Source organism: Coccidioides posadasii, chromosome 2, assembly GCF_018416015.2.
Source record: "Coccidioides posadasii str. Silveira chromosome 2, complete sequence".
NCBI classification, from domain to species: domain Eukaryota; kingdom Fungi; phylum Ascomycota; class Eurotiomycetes; order Onygenales; family Onygenaceae; genus Coccidioides; species Coccidioides posadasii.
The window spans coordinates 7,179,289-7,200,151 of record NC_089408.1 but is presented as its reverse complement, the minus strand read 5'-3'; the positions used below and the strand labels follow the sequence as shown (position 1 = coordinate 7,200,151).

Below are 20,863 nucleotides of genomic sequence, written 5' to 3'. Positions count from 1 at the left end.
AAATCTATGATATCATCTATATTCATTTGTCAAACCCCACGCAGATTTGTCGATCTCGTCGTCTTGATACTTTTAGCCCTTCTGAAGACCGAAGATGGTCCCTGACATCAACCCTTTCACCGTCCATATGTGGTTGTTTATAGCTATGAAAAGTAAAAGAATGGTTAGCGCTGTAGACCAGACATCGAAAGCGGGAGATTTCATGATCTGGCCGAGCATAATGGCTGCGTTTGTGTATACTCCCTATTTTGTTTTTCTCTTAGCATGGCCTTCATTCAATCTTTAGATTGTGAAATGCAGACTAGATGCGACAGGATAACAACGGTTAGTTACTAACCCATGGAAAGACAAGCGACCAAGCGCCCAGTGTGAAGCTTGTCGCTCTCAAACCACCCGACTGCGCGAGAAGAGAATGCACGATGCTTATGATGGATAATGCCCACCAGAACGTGCCAAAGCCCCAGGATAGCAGGCCCGCGAATTGGCTGGTGACTCCCACCGTGGGCGCGGAGTTTGCGGTGAGGAATGTGCCCCGGTCATACGACGCGAAGCTTCCTCGCTGGACGACCTGGCCTAGCATTTGCAACGCGAAGCTTGCCTGGCCGAAGGGTCCGCAAAGTATCATGGTTTGATAGATCTCTTTCGTTGCCGGGAATGCTCGGTCGAATAGTCGAGCAAGGTAGATCGTTTCTAAACAGACAGCGAGAGGTAATCCGATCCCGATCTCTAGGTAGGAGACGATGATCATGGGCACTTGTAGCCGTGCGCTGATCGCACCATATCGGCAAATCACTCCCGCTCCGGCGGCGGATGTCAATGCAGCGATGAGCGGTAACAGAGTCGCCGGAGGAACACCTTTGATCCCGGGCGGCTGAACCTGAACGTAGATGTAGGGTATACCCAGGACAGCGAGCACGGCGAGAGCGGTGTTGATCCACCACAGGACGAAGGCGACAATTCCCCAGGCAGAGCCCCATCCTCTTACCACAGTCAATGCAACCATTTGTATGATCGACGTGAAGGCGATTGAAATGCTCGCCAGGCACGACGTTTCCAGGATGCTATGTCGTAATTGGTACGCGACATGTCGGGGGTAGAGCAGGATGCGGAGGACGTATAAACCCAGACATGAACCAAGCAAGACAATCGTGTAAACCCAGACGATCTTGGATATTATTTCCAGCCCGCGGAATTGGTAAGGAAGTTGGTGGAGGATTACGGCGATGATGCCCATGCCTTGCGGGACGAGAAACCATTGCGACGAGAACATGAAGAGGGCATATGCCAGCCCACCAGTAGGGTGACGAGGCTGGCTGCGCTGAGGAGGTTCGAGGGGATCGAAGGCTCTGCGAGTGGTGCCATTATGTGCCTCTCTCGTCCCTGAGACGTTTTGTCGTTGGCGGGGAACGTGGTTCTGCATCCTCAGGGTGTTAGGAGGAGGTCAATTGAGTTGGAAATTGACCTGGATCACATCATGAGCGGCTACTTCAGATGCGCAGCGCGTTACATTCATTCCGTCCATCCTGCAAAGAGGAGAAATCATCCTTAACTACTGCGTATACGGGCGATGAGCAATGCCCTCACTGCTGGGCATGGTGGTACAGCAGCAAGCCGTTTTCGTCTGACGTCAGGCTGGACGACCCTCTTCTTTCGCCACACACCACGTTAGTCAATTGACTACTACGTACGGAGTACTCCGTAGTTAGTCATTACTCCGTAGAGACAGTTCAATCGGTTGGGCCGCAATTCTCCAAGAAATATGGAACTAGGCCAGCTACGGAGTAAAGCCCTGCGAAATTCCACCGGGCTAAGCAATTGTTCTCCAGTCTCTGAATTACTTGATTCCTGGCCTACAAGACATTTTGGACGCGCCCTCTGTGCGAAGCGTGTGCCTCTTGCTACGAGAATACAAGAAATGGTATGGCGTACAGATACTTTTTACACCATCGTACAATGGATCTCTGCTGATGAATGAGACTCCACGGGAGCCAGTGCCTTTTCACTCCGGAGGGATACTTAAGTCATTTCATTCATTATGTCATTACGAAGTAACTGGTCCTGTGCCCAGGGTGAGAGAGTAACACCTTGTTCCATCTTCAAGAATCTACACGGGTTCAGGCCATTCAGTGGACCATCTGTGCCGCTGCAAATTCCTGCATTGTAGAAAGCGATTAGTGTCAAGTAGCTCAAAGGGATATCCAAAATGGACTTACGGGGAACTCGTCCATGATGGAGGCAGCGACTTTTTCCACTTCATCCGTCAAATGTTGCACGCCAGCGTCCCATATTCTTAAGCTCCTCCCCTCCGTGTCCGTAGGCCCAACGCCATCTACTCCTGACTTAAAGTAGATGACACCCGCGATCTGATCAATATTCCCCTCAAGTCGACCCTGTTCTACCATTCGGGCAGCGTATACCTCCGCCCTCTCGCCAGCACTCATATCTCCGCTCGCTTCGAGGCCAAGAATGGACGCTAAACTATCCACATGGATATTTTCATATAGCCGACTTGCCGCGAGCAGATTATGCTCGATAACCGCCTTGTCAAGAACGGTTGACCCATCCGCTGTCTGTGCAAGCTGGTGAGGAGCCAATTTTATCGAAAAGGCTTTCACTTCTTCCGGCGTAAGGAGATGATCCCTGAATATCTTCTCTAGGATGCTGTGTTCCTCTAGCGAGGAGGATCGATCATCCTTGGAGAGTCGCGAAAGCATGCGTGATCTTTGAGGTCCTGCTGGTGCCAGGACCGCGCAGACTATAGCCGCAGATAACGCGTGAAGTCGATCCCCTTCATCCACACCAGTGGCCAAACTAACATTGAGATACTCCTGGCTGGCATCGAGAAAGCGTCTTCGGGCGTCGAGAATTCGTGCTTGTGATAGCTGGAAATGGAGCTTCAATTCCTGATCTTGAATCTTTGATGGTAAATTCTTTATCTTGTTCAGGAATCCTTCAGCACTTGTAGGGTCATCTTCTTCAAGGTATAGTCTGACAATTCGTATCCACATGCGCATCTTATCTTCATCCGATATCAAACGCTGCGAGCTATCCAGATGAATTCCTTGAAGGACCCTGGCAGCAGCTAGATATTCATCTTGCGACTCATATGCATCCGCAAGTATTCCACGTATCGAGGAGTCTTGTTCTTCCACCGATGTTGATCGGCTCTGAAGAGCGTGGATGGCGTGTTGACCGACATTGATCTGGACGTCTGCAGGGAGCGTGCGGAGGGCATTTATAAAGGCATCGAGAAGAGGGCGAGAGGCGATTATGCTCACATTTTCGCTCAATATGGATCCCAGGAAGGCGATAAGGTCTTGCGATATGGTGGTGGGGCTGGATGAGGATACTATCTGGGAGAGGAGTTCATTGTACCGTACTGCTTTGGCCTGTTGGTTTGATGTTGCATCAATTGCTGCGAGGGCAGACGTGACTTCGGCCGAAGCCATGATCGCAGTGAACTAGCACACTATCTGATCACAATTACAACCTCATACAACCACCTAAATTAGGATGTCAGTGTACCGGGCCAAACAGAGCTTCAACAAACAAAAAACATAGGCTCCCCCTCATTACTCGAAGCTCTCGGAAGCTCAACCAAGCTGCTTAGTCACCTGAAAGCGAATCCCCATAGTCACGTGATCCAGTGACTTCATCGAATTGTCACTGACAGGCATGCGAAGCTTCATTCTAAAGAGCATACAGACACAATCCGTCACGGCCAGCCCCTTTCAACAGCTTCTCCGGCCCCAAATATATTTTCATATCTGCCATCGCCGTTTCCTTTGCTTCTACACTCCATCGTGAGCGGACGATAATGTCAAACATTGGCGCTTCCGCCGTCAAACCGGAACCAAGTCCCGGACTGGCGATCAAATCAGAACCCGACGCAAAAGACAATGACATTGCGATGCTATCAGATGAGGATATCTATGAGGATACGGGTGATTTAGATTTTGCGAATGCCGCGCAAGATGTATGGCTGACGAGGATTCCGAAAATTCTCTGGGAGAATTGGTCGAAACTCGACGACGATGAGGAGATACAGATCGGCACAGTAAGGGTGGAAGGGCCGCCAACCGACATTAAGCGGGTATGGGTCTGAATCCGGATCTGGAGCTTTCTGCTCTCTTCCGACTCAGCTAATACTATGAGTCTAGATCAGTCTTCGATTACTCGATATCCCCCAGAATGAGGGAGTACCGAAGGATTATAATCTGAAACGCCAGAATATAAATGCAGATCGGACTGCTTACGCCGTGCAGAATACGTTTATATTTACAGAGAAGGATCTTCCTGGGTATAAAGACAGGGCGCATCTTCTATTCAATGAAAACCAGCCCCACGGGCGATCGTACGTGTACGAGCAAATGAAACGGGATTCAAGGAAGAAGGCAAACAAGAAGAAGTGGGAGCCATATACAAGGAAAACTATTCCAAGTGTGTTCTCCATTTGTCCATATGTGAGAACTCTGGAAATACTAATATTTTCTTCAGAGCAAACGGCCATCGCTGCGCGAGTACACGATGAGTTCAACTGCCTTCCCGTTGAAAATGAGGAATATCATAGAATAGCCGAGAAAAGAGCTCTAGAAGCCCTTAAACCGAAGAGAAACACCAAGTTTATCGAAAGAGTTACTGGCAAAATGTTGCAGCCGAAGACTGCTCAAGCTGCCGACAAGTCCAACTTTATTGTAAGCCTTCGTCATTTCTCTTTCACCTCTATATTGTGGTTTATTACTGACATCCAATAGCAAGTTACGAAACCCCCAAGGATTCGCACCCAAGACAACAAAACCGCCCGTATGCCGCAAAACGAGCTCCTGGACCTCATCTACGCCTGTTTCCGACGATACAGGTACTGGCCATTTAAATCCCTCAAAGCCGAGCTTAAGCAGCCAGAGGCTTACCTCAAGCAAACCTTGGAGATGGTCGCACACCTTGTCAAGAGTGGTGATTTTGCGATGACATGGGAGCTTAAGCCGGAAGCACGGGAAGCAAGCTACGCGAACGCCATGGCGTATAAAGATGCGAAGCAGGAGCTGGCTCCAAGCGCGATGGATGAAGGTTCTGAGGCAGAGCCAACCGCTTCCGGAATTGGTACCGATAATGATGATGAAGAAAACATTAAATTTGAAAATGTGGTTTGAACAGCGTTGAGGTCCATATAGTGTTTGGCTGCATTTACATACTATCGTGGTTTGGTGTTGGGAGTTCGGCAGTGGAACTATAAGTAAAATCCACATCAAGGTTTCTGTTGGCGTTATTATGTATCCAGCTACTAGACACGCATTCTGAATCATACTCCATTTCTCATGATATTTCCCTTGCCTTTTTAGATGTTGGAGTAATCCGAGCATCGCCTGCGAAGTGATATGGATTTCGGATAAATGATAAGCCGAACCATTTCCTTCTTGGAAGCGGCTCGCCATAATAAGCGACCGTCGCTCATCCTTTGAGCAAAAGTAAATGTCGACAATCAGCTTCAGACGTTAGATTCAGAATGAGTGAAGACCAAGAACTCTTAGCCAGGATCGGCCGCCTTGCTGGTATATTATTACCCCTTATCATCTATCTATTCTGACAAGAGCTAAATGAAAATCCCCCAGGGCAAATCAACCAGCACAAGAGTCAACTTACGCCTCTCTCACGCGGCGGTTACGCTAACGCCCCATCGCATACCAGCTATGGTAGCATTCACAGGCCTCATCCTGGCTGGGCGCCTTATCGTGGACGTGGCCGGCCTCCTTCAAGACGCGCTGCTGGACCCCATCGCCACCGAACTCTCGTCCTCAATAACGGAACACCCAACCCCGACACTGCGGATAGCAGCTCATCTACCACTGTACCTGGCGACATGAATGTCGAAGCAAAACCGCCACAGCAAACTGGGTGGGTAGCGAAACGCGATCGTCACATGCAACTTATCAATACCGCAATCTACGACCAGGAAGCCCAAGCGAGAACGAAAGCTATTGAAGAGACCCGCAAGCTAAAGGCACAGAAAAAAGCGGAGCTGGAAAAAGCGAAAGTCTTAAGATTTGCGCAGCATATTGTTGCTCCGACTGCAGAAGCCGCCGCTGCTGGTGTACGTCCGGATTCATACAAGATCGTCATACAAGAAATCCCCTTCCAAGTTATTAAAGGAGGGAGCAAGTTAATCCGATTATCAAGTGAGCCTACCCCAAGGCTTAGAGAAGGTGTGAGAACCGGCTTACAGTTGATAGATGACCCCACAGCCGCAAATGCGACTCCGAAAAAAGTAAACGTTGGTGGCGTGACATTTGTCAGAAGCAAGAACGGGAACCTACATCGGTTAGGGGCCGTGGTTTCAAAGAAGTGCGTGTCGATTCCCCGTGAGAGCTATAAGATATCTGACACTGGCGGCAGGAAAACCGGGGCTGTTAGGAAAAAGGATGAACTCTGCAAGAGATTTACTGCGACGGGTACCCTTACTCTCCCTCCCACCGAAAGGCTCTATCGAATGAAAGCTACAATGAAGCTTCGCCAGATGGAATTTCGATTTGAACTAGGCGAATGCCCCCTACTAGGCAAATACTAACCATGGTTTTCTTTCTAGGTTCCTGCTATAAGGGGCCTAAGTGCTCATATATTCACGATCCGAATAAGGTTGCCATCTGCAAGGAATTTCTTCAAACAGGTAAATGCAGTGCAGGACCATCGTGTGATCTTTCGCATGAGCCATCACCAGAGAGATCTCCTGCCTGCGTCCACTTCATTCGTGGCCGCTGTTCTAACCCCGCATGTCGATATGCGCACATCCGAGTGACACCAGGAGCGCCAGTGTGTCGGGATTTTGCTATCCTGGGATACTGCGGCAAAGGTGACCAGTGTCAGGACCGCCATGTTATAGAGTGTCCAGACTATGCGAACATGGGCAAGTGTGCCAAGCAAAAATGCCCGTTACCGCACATTGACCGAGCGGGCCAAATCCGCAAACTCGCCGCTAATAAGGCAGATAACAACACCCACGCTACGGAAAATCCAGGAGAATATGCGGACGATGTATCTAGTGAAGAGGAGGCATACGACGAGATTGATTCTGATGATGTTGATTCTGATGAGCTTGATGACGACGAACCCGAAGTGATCATCCCTGGTGCACATGCAGGAGAAGAGGTCACCGAGCAACACGACTTCATCAAATTCTAAGTATCTGTTCATGTCTGATCTAACATATATGCATACCCACAGGGCCAGATTTTCTCTACCATAGAGCTGGATCTCTGTACCTTTCCAGGGTGCAACATGGCCGACAACTGTTCCAGGATACCCATACTCAAAGTTATCCCAGGCGTTGGGAATAGCTAAAATTCAACATCCCAGACAAAAAGCACGAATTCTTCATTTGAACCCCATCGGTGAAATATCATATCACTCCCTATCTACCACATGTACTATCGTTGCGATGGTGCATTTTCCCTGCTTTTCTTTTCCACGACAGCATTCAGATTGCATGGTATTGTCTTACCTCTCTCGCTGTGATTCCCCTGGGAACTGCTTTGCTAGATTTTCGGGAGAGGGGTTTATTTCCCTTTACATATGCTGCACAGCCATTAGTGGTTTCTTTTTTCTACATTGGAGCAGGCGTTTTGTGGTATCCTATCCATTCGTGGCTCAGTATTCATTATCATGATATATATATTTTGGAGAAGCAGAATTTTGTTCTCATCTATTACGCGAAAGAGAATAATGGACAAGAAAGAAAAGAAAAGTAAAAAGTAAATAAAATAAAAATAGTTACTTCAATGATATAGTGAATATTCCAAAGGACTACACATATTGGGTGCATACATGGATTCCTGGTATGGCCCGCTTGGAAGGACGTTTTGGCCACCACAAAGCATTCGGAGGCATACACAGCAGGGAGTAGTCGCCCCATCAATCGCCACAGCATTTACGCCCCCATACCTATCATTGCAAAATGGCAATGGACATACATACATGCGTATGTGATTCAAAAAGAAAAAGCACTCGCAAAAACTGTAAGTGCTAGTTTACTTGGCAAGGCCGCATTGCATCCGAAACAGCTTTGATACTGGCGCTCTCGAGGGAGACGTCTCTGCTTCTTCCGCAATTCGATCGAGAGATAAATTTATCTTTTTTCCGCCATGTAGGGGTAAATCCTCATTTTGGTTTCGTGGTTTCGTTTTTTGCCATCAGGTGAATACGTACATATGCAACTTTATTGCAAAGGCGAATTTTTATATTGCCGGGGGAGTATGGCACGAATGCATACAGAGTGCATGCACCGAGTTTCCAAACACATAGGAAAAAAGGGAGTGAGAGAGAGAGAGAGGAAAAGAGAAGCCACATGGACTGTTGCTGCTGGACCGGCTAGAGTGGTGGGCATGTTTGGTTCGAAACTGAAACAGATGGCTTTGAGGGGCTGACGTACCTTTTTCATTTTTTTCAAAAGGGGATGCTTTTATTCGCTGGGTAAGAGCGAAAAGCAACGGCTAAAAGGAGTGAATGACGGGGCAATGGGCATAGTTGGCGGAACGAGCAGGGTTAGATGCTGAAGAAGTGTGGATGTTCACATGCCTTGAACCTGAAGATAGAAGAGGGTACATCGTTTCTGATATCAAAACAAAGTGCTAGTGAACAGAGAAGTTCATGTATGTATGTTTAATTAATAGCAGTCAGGAAGACAATTGCCATGATGTTTCAAAAATTCGCGATCGCCTGTTCCGACTCGCGGCTGCGGGGTGGTCTAAGAGCGGGGAGAAAACGTGGCGTGTCAACGAAGGCCGCTGTTAGTAGAAAGGATGGAAATTGAGTTGACAATTTGCATATTTGAATTTTGATATCGACTTGCTATTTTCAGTTCAACGTCGGATAAACCGTCCGCGGTGCAGGTGTTCTTGTAGCAGTACAAAATCGTGCACAATGAGGACATTGTGATTTGGAAGAAAGCGAGGTCTAATGTAGTGGCAAGCGTCGGGTATCAAAGCTAGCCGCAGTTAACGCGGACTGGCTACTGCAGTACATACATACGGGGTTTGAACAAAGAAATAGGTAAGGAGGTATGCATGCATTTACATGCAGCCAGCGTCAGTGAATGGAGGAGAAAATGCGAAGGTACCGAAGGAAAGGGTGTCCATTTCCCGTGGACCACAGAAATTACATGAAACCGAGATTTTGATATGCTCCATGACGTTAGCTACATCCGTGCTGGCAATTCACTTCCAGAGGGTGCAGGCAAGAGGGCACGTGAAGGTAACAGTTTGTGCTGCAAATGATTTTATATGCTGGATCAAGGATCCTATGCAGCCTTTTCCCGCAATCTTTTGAAATCTGTTGTTCCAGTCTAGGCTGGTGCAAGGCGGGATTTTGTATACTTCTTCGGGCGCGACAAGCGCAGTGAAGCCATCACCAACCTATCAAGGGCAGCTTGGAACCGTGGGCGCACAGATGTACTTCTGTTGAGAGAAGTGTGCCCAATGTCAGGGGGTGTCAAGGGAAACAGGGACCATGAGGCGATGAACGGAGATTGCGTCGCAGTGATTAAAAGGCCAAAGAACAAAGAAAAAGCCGGAGACTCAAACCTGGGCTCAAATCGAAAGAGGGTGGAAAAGGAAATGGGCCTGAGGCAGGGCGAAAGAGAGAGGGAGAGCCAAGCAATACGGCTGGACTTTCGTCCTGGGGACCTTGTTCGTAAATCACAATTATCACCCAAAGGGGTCATGGTATTCAAGCAAATGGACGTCTTGATGGATGGACAGCCCTAAAGTATTGCCCCATGTGACATGGAAGAGCGGAAATGGTACGTTGGACTCCCTGATGCGCCACCCTGAAGAGCAGCGAATGACGGCCTCCAGCAAGAAGCTTCCGACCTGAGGCTGGCAGCCAAAACCTCTTTAACCCCCCCCCTCGGACAGTATGAAGAAAGCCCACAGGCAGAAAAGAATTAAGGTCCGAAGGGAGGTCCGACTAGCCTGAGAGAATAAATTGCCCCTGGTCAAGAAAAGAGAGGGATCACCAAGGTGATGCGGCCATTGGATGAGAATTCGTGGGACGACGGGTCTTGAGTGTTTCGCCCCCCCCCCTTGGTTTTTGCTGGGTGAGAAGCTGATTCGGCGCATTGAACGGCGAGATGCCTAAGGGCCTGAAAAGGCTCTTCAGCTCCCCAGGATCCCGTTCGAGAGGGCCGGCGGGCGAGGGGACGTTTTGGCTCGTTGCGACGAAAGCGGGGATGGAGCGTGGCAGCGGCGAGTGAGGTCGGCCGGCCGACTGCAGGCGGGAGCCATTGGAAACTGTACTAGACCAATCTTGGACTAGATAGGCTTGGCAAATGCTTAGTAATTACGCCGCCAGACGGTAATATTTTGGTTATGGGATTACGCGGAGTACGCGATTCTTCGCTGGCTAGGAGGTTTTTTTTTACGGCGGGTGGCCAGACGAGCTATACATCATCGCTGCCCATCTTTCATCCGACTCAAGATCTTCCATGCAGACAGACATGGATCTCGGATATTACTCCTCACTGGACCTGTCTCATCGAGCAGAACGCCTCTTTCTCCCTAAAAATGCTGGGTGATTGAACTATTCTTTCCCCAAAGGCGAGCTAATTATCCCGTATCTTCACAGTTTTGTGGCAAAGATGGCCGGTAAATCACCAGGCCACACGGGCCGTACCCTTAATTCGTCTACTAGTTGATTATTCGTAATCCGCCAAACCCGAATCTTGGGGCCTCATGATTTGCATACATGATCGGATCCCGCTCATGCGTCCGGTGCCCAAGGCCCCTCAGATATCCACTAAAAAGTGACCCGGCTCTGGAGTGCTTAAAAGTGTACGTACCACACGATGTTCGGGGTTTGTGGGCTCTGTCTGGGCTGGTTTGCAGGCGTACTTTTGCCGAGTGGTACTGAGTCACCGTGAGGGACTGTCGAACGTGAGTGGCTTTTTCCCTTTGAATGGTGAAAGAACTCGCAAGATGCACGACGGACCCCTGCTCTGTTGGAGAATCCATGAAGTGATCGTTGATGAATAGGTACCTAAGTGTAACTAATCACAGCGTATTCCGATCTGTTTGATTTAAAGGGTAAAAACTACTCTGTAGACTCGAATCGCGGGCGCCCCCCCCATCCATGGGACACGGTCACGCAAGGGATGAAAACGCTCGCAGGAATGACAAACTACAGAACAGACGTTTCGATCACTGTTCAACAGGCTTCAGCTTGCAGTCTAAAAGTCTGCGTCGCTCTTGTGACCTCGTCGTAGCCTGGAGCAAAAATTGCACTGCCGACTTGAGCAATCACTATGTTAGGCATGTACTCGGTAGTTAGCTATCCATCAAACTTCAAAAAGGATCTCTGAACGTGAAATTCTTTGGGGGGGAATGACTTCTGCCCACGAAGCTCCCCCGTCTATGACTCATAACTCGAAGCACCCGACCTTCTCATCCCTATCGTACCATGAACACCACGGGTTACTTTGATATCAAATCGATAACCCCACATATTCCTGTACAGCGCAGCATCATTTATTGCTTGGGCAGCGAAAACCGGCCCAGATAGGAAAAGCCGATTCCACCCAGTCATGAGGTCAGCATGTACGGCGTCATGTACCTCAGACTTAGCTATCCTATGGGAATCAACTAGGGCACGGAGTTGAATCCCGCTTCTCTTTCTTCCACTCACGTTGTCTCGTTTTTAACATTTTTATTTTCTGTATGATGCACGGGAGAGAAACGGAGCATGTACATACATACGTTATACAGAATACATGGTACATATGTAAGGGACAAAGAGGGCAACGGATACGGTTCTATGGGTCGTTCTTGGTCTCTTTTCCTCTTCAGCTTCTTACGCTCAAGACGGTGGAAGTCCGAGATGTGAGGCGTTCAGGCATGTCATCTTGATGCTTGACTGCCTGGCGTACATGGACTTCGACATCTGAGTGGATAGACCGGGCGCATGTAATCACCTTTCACTTGCTTGAAATTCCCCGTTTCGCGGGTCCAGTGGATTACCAGCGGTGAGGACGCGAATATCTATTGACTGATGGCATCCTATTCGTCCGTAGTTTGAAGATGAGCTACTACAAGGCGACAGATTTGACGTTTGGTGCTTTTTCCCTTTTTTCTTTTCCAACTTTGCCTTGTGGCCGACAAAAAATTGGAGAGCCTTGTGGATGGTGTGCTCGTTGGAGATCCTCGCAAGAGTGAGAGGCTAACTAGCTTCTGGCACGGTAGATTAGAGAAGATGTGCCGCAAAACTATTACCATAGCTTCCCCTTCCCAGTGCCATTGACACGCAAAGAGGGCACGGGTAGACTATCCGACGAGCACAAGAAGACGCTGTACTAGGAATGACCGAGATGGCCAAAGCACAAGTAAAACGTTGTACAAGAACACAGTACTGCGAGATATCAAAAAGCCAACGCAAATAGGCAGCGTAGAGAGCGGGAAGAGCTGTCGTGTTCTGTAGATCAAGCATCGGAGCTTGGGGATTGGTACCTTGCGGCCCTCGGACGGTCTAGAGAGAGAACGAGATGAGAAAGAGGGAGACAGGAGAGGCGCAGTTGTACCTTGAGGGGGGGAAGGGTCTGATCGACAGGAAGGTAGGGTTTCCATGAGCTCTCGTCAGAGAGAGGGGCTGGTTCGGCATAAAGGCCTCAGGCTGCAAGGGAGAGGCAAAACGGGGGAGCATAAAGTAATTATCGATGAGACAAGTTGAACATTATCCAAAAAGTCAAGTTGGAAGATAACTAAGTGTCCGAGGAGTCGAACCTTGGCTCGCAGCCCTGGGACCACAGGAAATGGCGAAAAGCCTAGTTGAACGACGGCCTTCATTCAACTAGAGATAGCGAACGAAAAAAAAAAAAAAACAACAAATTCGAGACGCAAAAGGCAGAGGTAAAAAAAAAGGTTTCATTCGACCGTTCAGCCGGGAAGGAGAAGCTTTCTCGGTCGCGGACGGTTAGTTCGGTTGTGCTGCTTCAGGCCAGTCAGAGAGCTTGCCTCAAGAACTGAAACAGGCAGAGGGCCTGCGGTGGACTTTTCAGTGCACGAGGGCCTGTCATTGCTCGAAAACCGCGAAGGCTTGCGAGGGTGTTGTGCAAGGGGAGAGGAGGCAAAAGGTGAAGATGGTCGTCACCCGTGATCTCCACTCGCCAGGGCTGTTTGGCTTGAATTTTTCTTTTTGATTCCGAAATGGAACTAATTATATTTTATTTTTATTTTTATTTTTATTTTTCTCCTATTTTTCGGATTAAAATGCAACTGAACGATTAACTAATCCGTGATGCTCGGGCCCGTGCAAACGCCCATGATACTTTTTTTAAGGTCCGAGTATTATTACTAGGGGCAAAAAGGTGTGCAAGATGCATGTATGCCCAAAGGCCAGCAGAGAGGGCATCCAATGGCGAGCGGGCAGGCAGGACGAACGACAAATCGTCGCCCCTGTTTTCGCCAGAAGTCCAAAGTTCCTGGAACGCTGCACCTAGCGTCTATCAACCCCAGTCGATCTGGAACAGTCGCGCCTTTCTGCCCATCACATTGGAGACAGGGCGAGTGGGAATAAGCAAAAGCATACCCGTAATTCGGGCCGTGCAGAGGGATGTTTCTGACATTCGGTTTGTGGTGGTGCTGCTGTGACGCTGCTGCGAGCGAGCACTTCGACTCGACTCGACTCACTCGAGCGTCCGGTCGCCCTGAAGGGTCGTTGGCCCATCGGTATCTCGACTGACTCCTCGACTCGTCCCTGGTCAGCAGTGCAACACTCGCCTACTGGCCGGGGAAAATGCCTTTGCTTTTCCCAGGCACACCCACACTTCTCCCCCCTCTCTCCATCCTCGAACAGCTCCACAGATGAGGCCGTGAAATTATGGCACAAAAGGGTGTCTCTGGTTTTTTCTTTTCCCGCGAAGCCGGCATGCTACTGGACAATCGGCAAATTCCTTATGGGTTTACTCGAAACGGACGAGGGCGAGGTACGGCAGCGAACTAGGTTGGAGGGGCCTGGTCCGGCTGTCTCTAACTCTCTCTCTCGCCTTCGCTCCCTTGCCGCAGAAACTAACTCCACCCAGAACTCAACTAGCTAATAATTATACAATGTACTGTGTCGATGAAGGGGAAGTCGTTTTCACATCTGCAGAAGGGGAGAAATAATAATTATAAAAAAAAAGAAAAAGATATGTATATCTATCAGCTTCCCCCCCCCCTGGTGTTGATATATTGTCCTCTTCCTTTTTATGTCTTTTCTTCTTTTCCCCCTCTCCCTCAATAGCATAAACAAGAATCCTGTCCAAGACAAAATATCCATCCCATCCCCCCAGCCTCTTCTCGCCTCTCTGGTCAGGATTTCTGGTCTCGAACCCCGCACTGTTGAAACGGCCTTCCCCCTCCTCAAAGGTAAATCCTCCTCAAGGTCACACACACACCCTCTCACCACTCCCTCTCACACGCATGCAGCTCACACTCGCCCACCCGAACAACGACAGACTCCCGATATAGCTGGAGAAAAGAGAGACAGACAGACAAGACACATCGACACATCCTCCTCGCCGCTCGCCTTATCACGTTCTCCTATCACCCCAACAGAGAACGGGCAAACTTACTCAAAACAAGAACCACACAATCCCACACCGCCTCTTCGCCCGTGTCCCTCTTAAAACTCCCGCTCACTTCCTCGCACCCCCCCCAGTTATTCCACCTCGCTCCTCTTCATCGGAGAAATTATCCTTCACACGAATCACATCGTTCACGACATTCACGACCCTGTACTATTTTGCTTCTTTTTCTCCGGACTTGACGGCTGTCGTCCCACTTTCGATCTGCCCCGATTCTTTGTACCTTTTTGCCTTTTTTTTTCTTTTTCTTTTTTTTTTTTTTTTTTTTTCCTTTTATCCATCGATCTTGACTTTCGGAGGTTAAATTTTATCCAAAACACCTCCATTTTTTTTATTTTTATTTTTATTATTTTATTATTTTTATCTTCTCTTCACACCCTCACAATGGCGAAGTATTCACATCCTTCGTCGTTCGACTTTTTCCAACAATCGCCCGCCCTCGACTCCAAACCCATCTTCTCCCCGGACGACGAGATGAGCGTACTAGACGACAAGATCCTCGACTCAAACACACAAGACATCACATCCCTCAACGGCCAACGAAGGTCGTCCTTTGACCACACCACAGACGACTTCTCGCGGAGAGACTCTGTCTGGTCGGATATGGCACAACACCACAGCGGAGCCCAGTCGCGGCAACCGTCCCAGATGTCCACTCCTCTCTTTGAACCCATCGCCAACCCGTTCGTCCACACAACCACATACCCTCCACAACAATGGACGCTGGCCACGGATTCCGGCTCCTGTACCCCGACTCCCATGTACGAACAGTTCCCACACGACTTCGATGCTGCGGCTCAAAACCCGTTCGCTGGCGGTGCTGTCGGTGCCGTGCAGCCAGTTGCCTACCCAACCATGCCATACCGACCCGGCTCTACCTTCGCTCCTCACAATGCCATTCCAATGTCCCCGCAATCTAGCCAAGGCTGGGCCTCAGCATCTGCCGATCCCGCCGAGATGCAGACGAAGGCTGCACGGAAAAACTCCACAACTGCCACCGGCTATCGAAATAGCTCCAACCTCCATATCCGCCGGGATGGAATCCGGAAGAAGAATGCTCGCTTCGACATCCCTGCCGAACGTACTCTGAGCAACATTGACCTCCTCATCAGCCGTTCCACCGATGAGGAGGAGATCAAAGAGCTCAAGCAACAGAAACGTCTGTTGAGAAACCGACAGGCTGCGTATGGATCCCTTCCCCTTTTTCACTTACCCACCACACCAACAACCCCCCCCCCCCCCCCCAAAAAAAAAAAAAAAAAAAAGGGGGATATCCTCCTACAATGATACACGGAAATCTGTTGACTGAACCGTTCTGGCTGACTCTTCCGCTCCTAGGCTTGACTCCCGTCAACGTAAGAAGGTGCACACCGAACAGCTTGAGGAAGACAAGCGACGGTCCACCACTCTCATCAACGAGCTCCAGGAGGCTATCCGTGAGATGAAACTCCGGGAGACTGAGCTTGTACGGGAGAAGAACGAATTGCTCGAGGGTCAGCAGCAGCTCCATCAGTATATCGACCAACTCCACACTGAAAAGGAGGAGTTGATTCGATCTCATACTCTGGAGACCGGTGAACTTCGAAAGAAGAACACCATTCTTCGCGAACATATGGAGAAACTAGAGCATTCGTCTGCGTCCGGGTCCCTCTTCCGCAGCGATTTCTCCGATTATGAGAGTCTTGCCGTTGATGGAAGCTCCTGGGATGACTTCTCTATGACCAACGAGTTTACTCTGGATAGCGAGCCTCGGGTACCCATTCGGACCCCGACGCCCGCTCCCGAGAAGTCGCTTACAACGGTCATCAAGAAAACTGACAAGGTTGTCGAGAAGCTTTCGTCGCAAACAGACTTCCCGTTCAGCTGGAATGCATTTTACATGTGTCTACTCTTCGGTGCTTTTATGGCTTCAAACGGCCCGTCGATGTCTCCTAGCTCCATTCCTCCTCTTTCGGAAGAGTATCGTGCCGAATCTGCCAATGTTCTAAAAGCAGTCCTTGCTTCTGCAAATCCTCCCCAGGCCTCCAATTCGCTCAACCTAGCCTCCATTGCTGGGCCATCGTCTACTACCCCGTTCCCTGCAACAATCTCCGGCGCAGAAATGGCACAGATCTCTTCGGGTCAGGACACCACTATGACCAACCTGGATGACCTGCACCGAAACCTTGTCGCTCCCACAAAGCAGCAAGAAGAGGAGCAGGCGTTCGCTCTGACCGCAGAGCAGTACAACGCCTTGACGACCCTGGACGATGACGAAGGCGATATTACTCCGCAACCTTCCAACCTGCAGCAAGCCTACGCTGCGATGCGAAGCCAAAATACCGGCATCAAAGGCACCTCTGAGGTCTATTCCCGCTCTCTCCTTTGGGACCGTGTTCCAGAAAAAGTTATCCGTGATTTCAGACGGATGGTCAAGGACTGCGGAATACCCGGCAAACACGAAGAACCTGGCGGCGCGATGTGCACCTCTTGACGCCAAGCCTTTTAATGCAACTTAATAAAAACAAACTCCCCTCTCAGAGTTTGGTATACCTACCTAAACTAATTGGCTCGACGCTTGACACGAATTTCCTTTTTTGTGACCTCCATTCCCTCCATCAAACTCTATCGTTCCTTATATCTCTTTTTTTTTTTTCTTTTTTTCTTTTTTTTTTTTTTTTTTTTCCTTTCGCGCTTTTTTCGGCTCGGAGCATTTTCACATGGCGGGCCGGAGTTGGGGACGGAAACACCCATCATGCATTCCCTCAAGAATCAGGACCTAGAGAGCGCCGCGAGGCGCATGTTTAGCTCGCCGCTAATACGATAGCGAAAGACTTGGCTTTGACAGCCCATTGAAGAAATCCGTTCGCACGGCACAAAAAACACATCCAACTATATACGCTGCACCTTAACTTTCCTTGTGTCTACATCATACTTCTCTGGGATTTATGTAGGTATATTGCAAACACCCTCCACGGACCGTCACCATCCTCTTCTTTTCCTTTGTCTTTTGGTCCCTGTTCGGCTTTTTTTTTTTTTTTTTTTTTTTTTTTTTTGGCTCCTTCGTTTTGTGTTTCATCTGATGTTCCTATATGATGGTACTGGACTCTTGGGTGAAGTTTAGCATGTTGGGAGGCTTAGTTGTTATATGTTTATTATCTCGCCTTTGCTTCTGTGTTTAGCCTATGGGTATAGCGGGTTTCTTCTTTTCCTTTTTGACCTTGGCTTTTACTGTTTTGCGGTTTGGCCTTTATGAATTTTTGAACTGGGTTGATGACCTGATATGACACATGATATGATGATCCGCGATACGACAGGTTTGCATTCTACTATTTTTAAAAATATTTTTTTTTCTTTTCTTTTTGTCCTCCTTCTCTGCAGTTTGTTTTGGAGAAAAAGCATGTGGCGCTACAACCTTGGTTGGAAAGGTTTGTTGTGTGTTTCATGAGGTTGTGGTGGGCCTTTTTACAGTGTATCTATTGAATGTTGGCTGAATGTACCATGGCTTGTTCCTCTCCAGGCCGCTCCTAATTTTTTTTTTTTTTTCCTGCTTCTGCTTCTGCTTCTGCCTCCGCCTCCGCCTCCGCCTCCGCTTTTGCTTCAAGGAGAGCGGAGGAGGCTTGAGGAGGAGGAGCGGTGTTTTGGATATTTTCTTCTGGGTAATTAACTACTCACTCTTGGGGAGGGGTGGCAATGCATTGGCGAGCTGTGGTGTTTTCATTATTGGTGCTCATCTTTCTCTTCTCTTCTCTTTCTTTCTAATGTCCCTTATGCTTAACCCAAGATGAGACGGCCGCATTCCTTTTGGTATAAATTTCTCTTTCCGGTCACATATTTACTTTTTTTTTATTTTTTTTTTTCAAACTTTTTGAAAGTCTCGGGCATTTAGCGAACAGGCGAAAATAGTAATTTGGTGTCTCTAAAACTTCTTATTTGCAAATACTACCTTATTTGTTGAAGCTAGAGCTCGGAAGATAGGAGCTAGAACGTAGTATGTTGCTCGATCAAATGCTTTCCGTATGACTTGGAGTGGTACGATATGGGAACTGAGCTGCTCTGATCTCCAGAGATGCGCCTCGAAGACGAGTCGAGCACCCCACCTCCTTGGCGCGACAGCGTTTGGCTCGCGAAATCCGCCGGAAGTCTATCGATGAGTTTCTGATACTCCGTAGAGGAGGAATTAACTAGTGAGTTATGCTTGTTAATCACCAAGCTCGGGTTCGAGAGATTCGCCCAAATCAATGTGGGTCACAATGGGTGAGGTTGGATTATCTCGAAGTTTATCAATACTTTTCTGCCCCTGTTCACACTTTTCGCCGACGGACCGTCGCCATAACTTTCTGCTTGATGTGATTTCACCCCTAAGGTTGACGACACAGCCCGGCTTTTTTCCTTTTATTTCCTCTTTCTTTCTTTCTTTTTTTTTTTTTTTTTTTTTTTTTTTTTTTTTTTTGGTTTTTCCCGACGGGAACGATGACGACCTCTAGGCCGAAACCTCGAGGACATCCCGACATACGCTCTCTCATACCGAGTGTCTCAGATTGAACGGCTATCAAAATATACAATCAACAATTAACCTTTCTTGACAAATCCCAAATGCCCGAATCTGCAACGATATCCCATTTCTCTCTCCCGCTGCCCCAGTGGCAAAGACCAGTGAGCTATCGCACAGCCAAATACGATCCTCCGCAGCGCGCCAAACGCCCCCTTGTCGAAGACACCGACGCCTCGAGCATCGAAACCGGTTCCGATAGCAGCGACTATGAAGACATCGGAGCAGCCTCCTCGGGGCGCCAATCGCGGGCAACAAGCACCGTGAAAAGCGACCGCGCCTCCTCCTCCTCCTCCTCCTCCTTCTCCCGCCGGCCCTGCCGCCGCTCGACATCCGCACGCTCCTCCGTCATCCTCACACCGGACGAAGCGCATCAATACCGCATCGCCGGCCAGCCGCCGGACATGGAGTTGCCGGGAGGGAATTTCCCGCACTCCGGCCTCTCTTCGGCCTCAGGCGTGAAGCCGGCTACCAGGAGGCGTATCGAGTCGGATCTGGCGCAGCTGAATCCGCCGGTGTTTCTGCCGGGGTCGGCGCGGAACAGCCTGCGTCTGAAGCATCTGGGCGTGATCACGACGATCTTGCATCGGTGTCTGCTTGAAGGGGACTATGTGCGGGCGGGGAGGGCTTGGGGGCTGATTCTGCGGGATGAGTGGGGTGGGCATGCGGTTGATGTGAGGACGGAAGGAAGATGGGGGATCGGAGCGGAGATTCTGCTGTGGAGAGATGGGCAGATGGCGGCTGCGGGGGCGGAGGGAGGTGGTGGGAAGGGTGGTTATAAGACGGAGTGGTTTTCGAGACGGGGGTTTGAGAGGGCCAAGCAGTACTACGAGAGGTTGATATTGCATTATCCGTATCGGAAACATGCGCCCAATGCTCTGGGGCCGTTGGATTTCTACCCGGCTATGTTTGGACTTTGGATATCGGTCGTTCAGGAGGAGAGTCGAGCTACGAGGGAGGCTGCTACATATGATGTGGTGAGGGAGGAGAGGGACTACGACTTTGGCTACGACGTGGAAGATAACATGTCTATGACCAGCGATCTGGGGCGGGAAGATCGACAAAGGGCCGAAACTGTCGCTCGAGCTCGCTCGAAGGAACTCGAGGAGGCGCAACAGATCGCGTGTCAGCTCGATGATCTGCTCGTCTCTCCTCCGTTCTCGGATAGTTATGAGTTATTGAGATTACGAGGGATGGTGTCATTGTGGATCGGGGATCTATGCGTCTCATCAGTGTCTCCCGATGAAGCAGCTGAGCAGGGCGTGCAGATGGGCGGTGATAAGGACGGAGATATCACCATGATGTCGTATGACGATAAGGTAGACTCTATCTTGGCGAGAATGGAGGAAGGGCTGGGGATGGAGAGGAGGCAGGCGGAGGTGGATAAAGCAAAGGAGTTCTTTGAGAGGGCGCGCGCGAGGAAGGTTGGGCCGCTAAGTGCAGCGGATAAAGTGTACATGGATAGTATTGACTCATACTAATAGCGATCATAAAAAAAAAAAAAAAAAAAAGACAAAGGGGTAAAATCAGAGCTCTTCTCGTCTGGTGTTGGTGATGTACTTTAAACAGAACTTTGCTGCTCAGAGCGAGCTGTCATGTGACTTCGTGTTTTGGTGCGTGTTTTTTGGCGGCTGCTGCGACAGGAGGCGTTGAACGACAAACGTCACTCACCAGCTGTCTCGCTGGCTTTTCTGTAATGCAGGTGTTTTAAAGTCATGAGTTAATAAGCTGAA

At 49.3% G+C, this 20,863-nt stretch overlaps 8 protein-coding genes across 8 annotated transcripts; 5 read left to right on the top strand and 3 right to left on the bottom strand.

The window, feature by feature from the left end:
• Positions 1-34: 34 nt before the first annotated feature.
• Positions 35-1,556, bottom strand: D8B26_004770 (uncharacterized protein). The gene is made up of 2 exons (XM_003070524.2): positions 338-1,556; positions 35-243 (listed from the first exon to the last, which is right to left on the bottom strand). Exons 1-2 carry the CDS (start codon positions 1,418-1,420, stop codon positions 73-75), a joined length of 1,254 nt encoding a protein of 417 aa, XP_003070570.2. The 5' UTR covers positions 1,421-1,556; the 3' UTR covers positions 35-72.
• Positions 1,557-2,004: 448 nt separating this feature from the next.
• On the bottom strand, positions 2,005-3,449 carry D8B26_004769 (uncharacterized protein; the record flags this gene model as incomplete). Its single annotated transcript, XM_003070523.2, has 2 exons — positions 2,005-2,153; positions 2,214-3,449. 2 exons carry the CDS (start codon positions 3,447-3,449, stop codon positions 2,124-2,126), a joined length of 1,266 nt encoding a protein of 421 aa, XP_003070569.2. The 3' UTR covers positions 2,005-2,123.
• Positions 3,450-3,712: 263 nt separating this feature from the next.
• D8B26_004768 (uncharacterized protein) lies at positions 3,713-5,301 on the top strand. Its single transcript, XM_003070522.2, has 4 exons — positions 3,713-4,093; positions 4,161-4,440; positions 4,498-4,694; positions 4,755-5,301. Exons 1-4 carry the CDS (start codon positions 3,818-3,820, stop codon positions 5,148-5,150), a joined length of 1,149 nt encoding a protein of 382 aa, XP_003070568.1. The 5' UTR covers positions 3,713-3,817; the 3' UTR covers positions 5,151-5,301.
• Positions 5,302-5,503: 202 nt separating this feature from the next.
• D8B26_004767 (uncharacterized protein) lies at positions 5,504-7,220 on the top strand (the record flags this gene model as incomplete). The annotated part of the gene is made up of 5 exons (XM_066124589.1): positions 5,504-5,549; positions 5,610-6,173; positions 6,228-6,339; positions 6,391-6,446; positions 6,581-7,220. 5 exons carry the CDS (start codon positions 5,504-5,506, stop codon positions 7,171-7,173), a joined length of 1,371 nt encoding a protein of 456 aa, XP_065980670.1. The 3' UTR covers positions 7,174-7,220.
• A 2,111-nt stretch (positions 7,221-9,331) lies between these two features.
• Positions 9,332-9,709, bottom strand: D8B26_004766 (uncharacterized protein; the record flags this gene model as incomplete). The annotated part of the gene is made up of 1 exon (XM_066124588.1): positions 9,332-9,709. One exon carries the CDS (start codon positions 9,707-9,709, stop codon positions 9,332-9,334), a length of 378 nt encoding a protein of 125 aa, XP_065980669.1.
• A 4,512-nt stretch (positions 9,710-14,221) lies between these two features.
• D8B26_004765 (uncharacterized protein) lies at positions 14,222-14,641 on the top strand (the record flags this gene model as incomplete). Its single annotated transcript, XM_066124587.1, has 1 exon — positions 14,222-14,641. The coding sequence occupies one exon, from the start codon at positions 14,222-14,224 to the stop codon at positions 14,639-14,641; it is 420 nt and encodes a 139-aa protein (XP_065980668.1).
• Positions 14,642-14,983: 342 nt separating this feature from the next.
• D8B26_004764 (uncharacterized protein) lies at positions 14,984-17,072 on the top strand (the record flags this gene model as incomplete). Its single annotated transcript, XM_003070520.1, has 2 exons — positions 14,984-15,783; positions 15,938-17,072. The coding sequence occupies 2 exons, from the start codon at positions 14,984-14,986 to the stop codon at positions 17,070-17,072; spliced, it is 1,935 nt and encodes a 644-aa protein (XP_003070566.1).
• A 2,102-nt stretch (positions 17,073-19,174) lies between these two features.
• D8B26_004763 (uncharacterized protein) lies at positions 19,175-20,611 on the top strand (the record flags this gene model as incomplete). The annotated part of the gene is made up of 1 exon (XM_003070519.2): positions 19,175-20,611. One exon carries the CDS (start codon positions 19,175-19,177, stop codon positions 20,609-20,611), a length of 1,437 nt encoding a protein of 478 aa, XP_003070565.2.
• Positions 20,612-20,863: the final 252 nt, after the last annotated feature.

Bases quoted from the DNA above. Each gene is read 5' to 3' on its own strand.
- D8B26_004770 (XM_003070524.2), bottom strand. From the start codon at position 1,420: ATGCAGAACCACGTTCCCCGCCAACGACAAAACGTCTCAGGGACGAGA. The intron at 244-337 runs GTTAGTAACTAA...AAAACAAAATAG, and splicing joins GGTCGCTTGTCTTTCCATGG to GGAGTATACACAAACGCAGC.
- D8B26_004768 (XM_003070522.2), top strand. From the start codon at position 3,818: ATGTCAAACATTGGCGCTTCCGCCGTCAAACCGGAACCAAGTCCCGGA. The intron at 4,094-4,160 runs GTATGGGTCTGA...CTATGAGTCTAG, and splicing joins CGCCAACCGACATTAAGCGG to ATCAGTCTTCGATTACTCGA. The intron at 4,441-4,497 runs GTGTGTTCTCCA...TATTTTCTTCAG, and splicing joins TACAAGGAAAACTATTCCAA to AGCAAACGGCCATCGCTGCG.